Source organism: Anastrepha obliqua, chromosome 6 (assembly GCF_027943255.1).
Source record: "Anastrepha obliqua isolate idAnaObli1 chromosome 6, idAnaObli1_1.0, whole genome shotgun sequence".
Taxonomy (NCBI): domain Eukaryota; kingdom Metazoa; phylum Arthropoda; class Insecta; order Diptera; family Tephritidae; genus Anastrepha; species Anastrepha obliqua.
In genome coordinates, this window is record NC_072897.1 from 5172359 (window position 1) to 5182718 (window position 10360).

The 10360-nt window shown below is 38.5% G+C and overlaps 1 protein-coding gene across 1 annotated transcript; it reads right to left on the reverse strand.

The window, feature by feature from the left end:
- Nucleotides 1-3571: 3571 nt before the first annotated feature.
- LOC129249909 (uncharacterized) lies at nucleotides 3572-9737 on the reverse strand. The gene is made up of 2 exons (XM_054889573.1): nucleotides 9101-9737; nucleotides 3572-3678 (listed from the first exon to the last, which is right to left on the reverse strand). Exons 1-2 carry the CDS (start codon nucleotides 9735-9737, stop codon nucleotides 3572-3574), a joined length of 744 nt encoding a protein of 247 aa, XP_054745548.1.
- Nucleotides 9738-10360: the final 623 nt, after the last annotated feature.

The window sequence follows — 10360 nt, forward strand, 5'->3', positions numbered from 1 at the left end:
GAAAAACTTAATGTTTGTTTACCGCACGATCAATCGTTTTTCCCAAAAATCTGAAGTGTCAGACAGAAAAAAAGGTCATTCTCGCGTGGCTCGCACCAGTGCAGTCATAAAAGCCGTTCGAGAAAGCATTCGCAGAAATCCCCTTGGTGAACAGAAATTCATGTCCAGGGAAATGAATATATCGATCATGTCAAGACTAGTTAGAAATGATCTCCATACGAAAGCCTTCTGTCATTCAACAGATGCAAGAAGCTTCACTGTTGAAGCAGATTTTAATAAGCAAAATAGCAAAATCTATGCTAAAACTTCTAAAGACGTAAAAGATGTTGTTCCAAAAGTTGCCACCATCCAGCGTACATAATGGTGTGGTGGGGAGTATGTTGTACAGGCGTTACATTTCTTTATTTCTGCGAAAATGGGGTTAGGCTAGGTTAGCCTGGTTGGCAACAAGCCACGCATAGACCTTTTGGTCTCTAGCGATACCAGATGGAGACCGACCTCTATGAATACCTAAAGTAGACATCATGTAGGAAGTCAGCTCTTTTGGCGAATCTAAGCAGCGCTGGGATATCCGCTTTTGAGACGTCCTCCAGACCCATAACAATGGGGCTCCCAGACATTTTAAACGCGTGTTTGATAATGCCGGAAAATATTTCCTGCATTTGTCCGTGTTAGCAGTCCTTACCTTGTACGCATGTGCAGCCAATAGATTATGACCTGTTAGCATACCTATGATAGTTCTGCAGTCCTTTCGCGAGAGCGTAAGTACGAATTGAGTCAGTTTTTTTGTTTTTAGTTCTACACAAGACTTTTGCTGTTTTGCATGTTGTTAGATTAGTCCACCTAGCTTCCACTCGCCTTGCCATGTAGTCGTCCTTTTCATTGTATATTGTACTTAGCGGTTTTGGTATGTCGTTCTTTTGTTTCAAAGGTAGTCTAACAGCGCTTTTTGCTATCTCATCTACTATTTCGTTCCCCATAATGCCTTTGTGACCAGGCATCCAATAGATATGCAGCCTATTGTTTGCGGCTAGCCTAGGCTATGGCCTCCCCGCTCCGTCGAACATTTTTAGACTTAATACAATATGAGCTTATTGCTGCTTGACTGTCCACGTATATATTAATTGTTGAGTTCTTTCTTGTTGTAGTGTAGGCTAGCTCCACGGCTTTCCCCACAGCAAAAACTTCCACCTGGAAAATACTGCTGTGGTCTGGCAGCTTGATAGGCTGAATTATCCCTAGTTTTGAGCAGTAAATACCCGCTGTCACGCCACCTAAAGCTTTAGAGCCGTCTGTATAGATGTGAAAAGTTCTAGATGCGAAAACTTTCTCTCCCAACTAAAGTACGGAGTAATGTAGTCTGTGCAACCTGAGCTCCACTTTCCTATTGAGCTGTGACCGAAGGTTCTGTAGGTGAATACTCCAGCAGCCACCAACCTCCTCGCGGATATCGCTGCCAGGTTTTCCGCCATAAGATCAATAGGTGGCATGCTAAATATCATTTCCAGCGCCGCTGTTGGAGTCGTTTTCAACGCTCCTGTTATGCACAGAGCAGCGAGTCGTTAAATCCTTTCGAGTGGCATTAAGTATGTCAGTTTTCTTGTCGCAGTCCACCATACTAAGGCCCCTGACAGCAATATCGGTCTAACTACCGCCGTGCATTCTCTTACATGCCCAGCATTCTTTTACATGCCCAGCATTCTTTTACATGCGTACAACGCATTACTGGCCTTTTTCACCCTTTCCTTAACATTGTGCTTCCACAGCAATTTACTATCTAGTATTACTCCGAGGTACCTTGCATGATCTTTGAAAAGTAGTTCGTTGTTACCTAGCTGAGGGAGGTTCCACGTCGGGACCTTGTACTTCCTGGTAAAAAGTACCATGTCCGTTTTTCCAGCGCTTATCCCTAGCCCTGCGGGACATGTCCATGGGTGTACCGTTTTAAGAGTGTTGTTCATCACATTACTGATGGTGCCCAGGTACTTTCCCGTAACTACTATAGCTATATCATCTGCATATGCCACTAGTTTCGATGCCCCATCCGTCAAATATCTTAAGCAGTTCGTTTGCTAAAAGTAACCGTAATAGCGGAGTGCCTCTGCATGCATATTTGGTAACGCTCGTATCGTTCCATTTCGCTCTTATCATCCTGCTAGCTAATAGCTGCCTTATCCATAGATAAATCTCGGGTTGCACATTAAGTGGCTCTATGCTATTTAAAATAGCATCTTTCACGTTGTTAAAGGCCCCAGATATATCTGGAAATACTTCTAGAGCATGCTCCTTATATTCTAACGCCTTTTCTATGTTTAATACAAGTGAGTGAAGTGCAGTTTCAGTAGATCTGCTTTTAGTGTAAGCGTGCTGCGCCTGGAATAATACGTTAGGCGCAATTGTGTCTCTAATGTATGTGTCTAGAATTTTCTCTAACGTTTTCAGGAGAAATGAGGTCAGACTAATGGGCCTGTATTCCTTCGAGTAGAGAGGTTTGCTTTTTCCAGCTTTTGGAATAAACACAACTCTCGCTTCTCTCCACAATACAGGAACATTACCGAACCTCAATCATCCATTGAATATCGGTTTTAACCATAGTACCACAAGATGGCTTACCTTCTGGAGCATGCCTGGGAAGATTCCATCCAGTCCTGGCGATTTATATGGGTCGAAACTTTGTATAGCCCATTCTATCTTGTTGGTTGTAATTACGTTCGCCGGGATGTCGTGCACAATATCTCCCCTTGGTTCGAGATCTGTAGTGTCCGCACACCCTGGAAAATGTGTGCTGACCAGGTCTTCTAGAAAGTCCACACAGCTGTCAGCCCACTCCCCGTTAATTTTTCGTATTGTTCTTGGCATAGACCGAATCTTGGATAACAGTTTCCTAAGTCGAGCCACTTCATTAGTGTCTTCCATACTACTACAGAAGTCTTTCCAAGATTCTCTCTTGGCTTTACGTATCTCTTTCTTGTATACTTTTAATAGATCCTTATACTCCTTCCAACAGAACTGATTGCCAACAACTTTGGCTAACCTATAGAATTCATGTACCCTACGCCTTTGTGCTCCTAATTCCTTGTTCCACCAAGGAGGCTTCACCTTGCGTCTATTACGTGTTGGGGGCAGGATCTTTTGAAGGCTTTGACGAGAGTAGTTACAAAAAATTGAGCCCCTTTCTCAAGTGCAACGTGTGACCTATATTTCCGGGGTATCATTGGTGTCTTTAATAGTATATCCCTATAAAAGTCCCAGTAAGTTTATTTTTTGAGCGGAATATAACCTGAAAGCTTATGTATCTGGGATCAAAAATTGAAGGCCTACTCCACGCTTCCCATTCCTGTACCATAACATGCTTGCTTGTGTAAAGTGTTAGATAAAGTACATTCTTCGGGGTTGGTCCAACATATGTTGGTTCTTCATCTCTATTAGCTATTTCTAGGCTACTCTGAAGAATATAGTTAAATAGTGACTCACTTCGGTCGTTTATGTCTGCACTACCCCAGACCGTATGATGTGCGTTTGCGTCCGTTCCTACCACCAGAGCGTGCTTCTTTCTGGCTGTTTCTACGAGCTACCGAAGTTCTGTCTGTGGTGCTTCTTCATCGTGTGGCATATAACAAGACCCAAAGAGTAATGTCTCATCCTTGCAGCCCTCCACCGCCACCACTGTCAGATCGTCTTAAGAGAGATTATGATCAATATAAGAATATATACTTTTCTTGGTCATTATCGCTGTTCTTAAGGGCTAAGACCGGCGCAAAAGTGTTCCAAGAGGATGTCTTAGAAGGCCTGGAGAAGCAGTTGAGCAGTATTCTCTTCAATGCAGAGCGTTTGATATTTCAGCAAGGTTCCGGTCCAGCCCATAATGCAAATGCCCCCCAGCAGTGGCTAAAAACAATACTCCTGGGTTCATAGCCGTAGAATTGGAGAACATGCCTGTCGAAGACCTCAGAGAAATTTGGAGAGTCTCAAACACTTTTTGGCGAGCACGGCGTCACCGAGCTGCTCGCTAGTATCATAGTGATGTAGTTATATTTTTCTGATTGCTCTAGCTGAAATTCAAAATATTTCCACACGGTGAAAGCATTGACTAGCTTTGCTGCCCTTCAGTAACGGACAAATGGGATGTCTGGATGTTTTTGTATACGAAAAACTTTAAGCTAAGTAACATTTATGGTGAGCTCTGAAATCTATGGACTGCTCAAGACTGTAAATATTCGTGCTTCCAGCTAAAATGGTTTTGCTACCAACGTTATTGTACGGTTGTGAGTTATGTACCTATTATGAAAGTGTGTGCAGTAGTAAACTTAATGTTTTGTGTAATAATATCGCAAGATACGTTTGCTGTAAAAAACGTTATGACCGGATTTCTGTTTTTGCGAAACAAATTGCTTGAGCTTAAATGTGTAGTATTAGTGGAGTATTCATATAATTCTAATTTTAATTTGATTGTTAACACTTTTCTATAGGATTTAATTATGTAAGTTATTCTTATAAAAATAACCTATCGCGTCAAAAATCAACCAAAAGCAGGTGGAAACGAAATTAAGCTAGTGAAATTGGTAACCTAATTTTTTCCATTTCCAGTGTCTGATAATTATTTGGAAAATACGTTCGACGCTTATTTATTTTGTAATGCAACTCGCATTGTGGCCAACTTGAACATCTTATTGTCAGTGAACAAAATCAAGGTGCACCAATATTTTTTTTTTTTTTTTTTTTTTTTGTTCCCCATTTATTTTATACATCTGTCCTTTGACATTAAGTATGTTGTTTAACAATTTGGTCAGGATTTATATACATCGCTTAATGGCCAGTGTCAAAAAGCGATAAAATTAAAATAAACGAAATAATAGCAATTAAATAATATACAATAATACAATACAAGTTTCACTTTACATGATTACATTTTACAACTATTTTTAATTTTTTTTTTTTTTTTGTACATATTTATGGTTTTTCTAGCATTTATCATACTTGGTCGCTTGGTCGGGTTCTCTTTAAACGCCTTTTCCCGTTTCTTTCCCTTTCAAGAAGTTTGTTGATTTCTGCATTACTGTGTGTGTGTATTTTTTCAAAGTGCCTTGTTGTTATCTTTTTGATTTCTTCGTCTACTCTTGCTATATTAAAAGTCCTGTGGATGTCATCATTTTTCGTGTACCTGTCAGACATGGTCAAAATTCGAAGAATCTTTGATTGCTGTCGTTGGATTTTTTCTATATGAGTTTTTTTAGCCGTTCCCCACACCTGTAGTCCATATTGCCAGATTGGTTTAATCATGGCTTTGTACAATAATAGCTTGTTTTGTATAGTAAGTCTGGATTTTGTGCTGACTAACCAATGAAGTTGTCGAAGTTTTTCTTTTATTTGTTTAACCTTTTGCTTTATGTGGTGATTCCAATTTAGTTTCGAGTCCAAATGTATTCCGAGATATTTAGTAGTGGGTTTAATTGAAATTGCTTTGCCATTCATTTTTATTGGAACTGCAGTAAATTTTGTTTTGGTAGTAAATATAACCTGCACGGTTTTGTCTTCATTTATTTTTAGGCACCAATTATCAAACCATTCCTTAACTGCGTTTGTATATCGCTGCAGTTTTTCAGTAGCGATAATTAAGCTTTTGTCTGATGCTAATAGTATTGTATCGTCTGCGAACGTAGCAATTGATGAATTAGTTTCGTCAGGAGGTGGTATGTCTGCGGTGAATAAAACATATAGTAGAGGGCCAAGAACGCTTCCTTGCGGAACTCCAGCAGTTATTTGATGAATATCTGAACATTGATTGTCATATTTAATATAGAAGCTTCGGTCGGTTAGATAGCTTTTTATGATGAGATAGTAGTCAAAAGGTAGCATTCTTTTTATTTTGTGGAGTAAGCCTTTATGCCACACTTTGTCAAACGCTTTAGCTACGTCCAAAAATACTGCGGCACAGTATCGATTGTTTTCAAGGTCTGATTGGATTGTACTTGTAATTCTATGGATCTGTTGAATAGTCGAATGTTTTTTTCTAAATCCAAATTGATGATCCGGTATTATACGTTTTTGGTCTAGAAGTTGGCTTATCCGATCATGCAGTAATTTTTCAGCAATTTTAGATATTGTCGGTAATAAGCTTATTGGTCTATATGATGACACGGTAGTTGGATCTTTACCCGGTTTTGGCAGAGCAATAATCTCTGCCACTTTCCAGAGCTTCGGAAAGTATTGTAAGCGAAACATTGCATTAAAAACGTTTCGCAAGTATACATATGCCTTGGTTGGTAGCTCCGCTAATGCTTTTCCTGTTATCATGTCATATCCGGGAGCTTTTTTATGTTTTATTCCTTTTTTGATGCAAGCTATTATTTCGTGTGTATTCGTCCTTTTTATTTTTGTAAAATCATAGTGGAAGTTGTTTTGGTTGTTGATTTTCTTTTCTTCGTCATTTGATAGAACTTTTTCGAAGTAATTTGCCAATGTTTTCGCTTTTTCCTCTTTTGTAACAGCCCATGAATTGTCATCTTTTTTTAGTGGTGGTTGATGTTTTATTTGAGTTTTTAATTTTTTAGTACATTTCCATAAAGAGTAGTTTGTATCTTGATAGGGAGTCAGATTCTTCAAATAGTTTTCGATTTCTTTGTTATTTCTCTTATTTAAGGTATCCTTAAGAATTTTTGTAGCTAAGTTTAGTTTTCTCTTGTCGTCAGGTGATCTAGTTTTTTGCCATCTTTTTCTTAACTTTCTTTTTTCTATAATTTGCTTTTTAATAGTAATGTCAGTTGTTGGTGTATTTGTTCTATTTGCTTGCTTTGGTGCCGATCTGATCCCTGCTTCTAGTACTACGTCATTAAAATGGATAATGGCATGTTCAATGTCAAGTTGCGTTTTTAATATCACATTTGGTATAAGTTGATCGTCAATATGGTGGCGGAATTTTTCCCAGTTGGTTCTGTCATTAAGTATGCGAAAAGATGTATCTATAGATTTTATATGACTTACATATTCAAGTAATATCGGCGAGTGGTCAGAAGAAAGTTCATAGCACGACTGAATTGTCAATTGGTTATGGCTTATGTTTTTGGTTATGCAGAAATCGATCAAGTCTGGAATTTTCTTTACGTCAGTTGGCCAATAGGTAGGTTCTCCGGTACTTATAAATCTGCAATTGTTTTTGTTAATTGCGTTAATAAGAATACGCCCCTTTTTGTTGGTGAGTCTTGAGCCCCAATCAATGTGTTTTGCATTGAGATCTCCAGCTGCAATAAATCTATTGTTAAGCGTCTTTATGTATTTGTCATATTGATCCGAGTTTATTATGTGTCTAGGTGGACAGTATATGGAGGAGATAGATACTGGTCCATTTTTGTCATAGATTTGTACTGTCGTGGATTGAAGATAAGGCGTCGAATATTGGAGTTGTTCATTGTGCGTTATGCTTGATTTAATAATTATAGCAGTCCCTCCGTGGGCTCTTCCATCGGGGTGGTTTGTCACATACACTTTGTATTTAGGAAATTTCAGAAGACTTTTATCAGTGAAGTGTGTTTCTGCAATCAATGCTATGTCAATATCTTTTTCAACTAAAAATTGTTTCAGTTCTAAATAGTGCTGTGTTAGTCCATTTGCATTCCAAATTAGAATTTTAATTTTTTCACTTTTGTCCATTCATATTCTTTAAAAGCATTGTAATTATATTCATCATATTCGCCATTTGGTTGACTAGGGATTTTACCATGTCTTTAAGCTCTTCAATATCGTTGTTTTTTTCAGATCTTTTAATCAGTTCCTGCTCTGCTTTATGTTCCCTTGAAGAAGATGCTACATCAGCATAGCTTACTCCGGGAATTATGTTTGTTACGGCTGTTGTTATTGGTGTATTATTTTTATTTGCATTTAATGTTGGTTCTTTATTACGTAGAGGTGGAAATCTTTGCACTTTAAGTGCTTTATAAATTTCGCATCCTTTGTAGTTGGCGGTATGCTTACCTCCACATAAAGCGCATTTAACTTCCTTTATTTGGTTTTTGCATTCTATTGTAAGATGTCTACCAGCGCATTTCACGCAAACTGGATCCCTTGTACAATAATTTTTTGTGTGCCCATATTTCTGGCATTTCGTGCACTGTGAAATGGTTCGCTTATGATGAGGTGCTTCAAAAATGACTATGCAGTTCATTAGCTTGTTTATATTGTAAATGTCTTTGTTGTTATCACTTACTTGTAGTTCGATGAAAAATAATGGTAGTGGTTTTTTTGTTGATCTTTGTATTATATTAGTAATGTTAAGTACAGGGTAGGCCATTTAAAGCGGGCCCATTTGTTTCTGAAAAAAAACATTGAAAAAAACATTTTTTTTTGTGTTGATATGAAAAATCATTTATTTTGATTCAAGGAGATTTGTTCCAGCTAGTTTTTGAAAATGATATCCTTCAAATGTTTGCCTCTGGCCTTGATGGCCAAATGTGTCTTTTTTTCGGCGTTTTCCATCGTTTTGGCCAATATTTCGGCCGGTATGGCGGCGATTTCGCGTCGGATATTGTTTTTAAGTTGAGTTAGAGTCCTTGGCTTGTTGATGTATACCTTGGATTTCAGATAACCCCACAAATAAAAGTCCGGTGGCGTCAAATCTGGTGATCTCGGTGGCCACGGAAAATCACCATTTTTCGAAATCAACCTTCCAGGGAACAATGGCTTCAAAAAATCGATTGTAGCGCGTGAAGTGTGGCATGTAGCCCCGTCCTGTTGGAACCAGTAGCCTTCCATGCGCCTGAGTGTTGTCCTGGCGATGCCTAATTCCTGAGAACGACGATAACTCGATGTTCGCGGAGCCTCCTCAACACTGGCTCGTACAGCCTCGATATTTTCAGCAGAACGTCGTGTACGTTGTCTGGATGCGTGGCTGGTATTGCTGAGACTACCGTGGTTAATAAATTTTGCGTATAAACCCTTTTTGGCCTAAATGTATACAGCTTTGTACCTTTTTCTTTTAGCATGTGGTGTAATCTGTTATATATTTCTAAATTTTCTGCTTGAACGCGAACTTCATTATTTGCTAAAATTTTTAGAGTAAAGCTGTTATTTGCTATTTCATTTAAAGCACTCTTTAATGTTTTTATACATTCTACACCTTGCACATATATTGGCGGTGGCTTATTATTTTTTTCTTTTTCGTCTTTGTTTAAATTTTGTGACAGTGAATCTTTAAATTGTCCACTGTTTGCAGTTTGAGTAATTTCTTCTCCATCATCCACATCTAAAGCTGCGAATTTGTTTGCAGAAGAAGTTCCACTCAGCCAGTAGTTTGGCAGTTTACTTTGATTGAGGGTTGATGTTGCTTTTATTTTTTTGTTACTAGCAGTCAATGTTGAGACCTTTGTGGGTGAGTTTCGTGCTCTTTTAACCACAGGTTGATTTTTTAGTGCAGCCGATTGTGTAGACGCTGACAAATGGGTCGCTAGCAGTAGTTGTGTTGATGCAGTTGTTGTTGTTGTAGAATTTAAGGAGACGATTGAACAAGTTGTAGATGTATTTGTAGTCGTAGTTGTAGGCATACCTGTTGTGCTCACGCATGATGCAGAGAATACGGGACTGTTGATATGAGAACTTATGCTCTCTGCGCTCCATGGCGATAATGTAGAGCTCATATTGTTGTTGCAGCTAATGGGAGCTGACTGTGTTGTCCCGTTTGCGTTTGATCCGCTCTGTGCTAAATTCGTGCGCGGCATTGAGAAGGAGTTTTTGGTATGTAGCGGCATTTTTTGCGGAGTAAGAGCTTTCGTCTCACTTTTGGATTCTGTTCTCTCCCAAGGGGGAGAACGTAACACACTCATATTTATTTTTATTTATCTTGCCAGCTGCTTTGCTTGGTTTTAGCTTTTTTTTTTTTAATTAAAATGTTTGTTTGCTTATCGAGTTTGATAATGCACTTTGCACTTTCTATGCAGTTTGCTATGAGTCCTATCTCTTGTTAGCAATAATGCACTTTGAGTTTGTTGAGAAAACTTTTATTAACACGGATCGACAGTAAAACACGTCCGATACGCACAGTATAAAAAATCACCTTGCACCAATATGGCATCGAAATTGAGGACTGTCTCAAGATTTGACAGTAAATCATTTGCTCCATGCCTTACTCTGCTTCTTAAATCGTTAATGCAGTGAAATATCTACTGCTGCCTCGTATATATAGACTTATTGTGTTATTGGCTAGTTATCTCCAAATTACATATTTATTTTGCTTAAAAACGACTGTTGATTTCCGTTGTTAAATTTTTCAACTCGTTCACCTAACTCATCAATTTGTGAATGGCCGAAATATTTCCCAGTGACATTACATCACACTGCAAATCGATTTCATGCCGAAATGTTTTGACACATA

Bases quoted from the DNA above. Each gene is read 5' to 3' on its own strand.
- LOC129249909 (XM_054889573.1), bottom strand. From the start codon at position 9,737: ATGCCGCTACATACCAAAAACTCCTTCTCAATGCCGCGCACGAATTTA. The intron at 3,679-9,100 runs GTATAAAAACAT...ATCTCTCTTAAG, and splicing joins ATATGTGCAAGGTGTAGAAT to ACGATCTGACAGTGGTGGCG.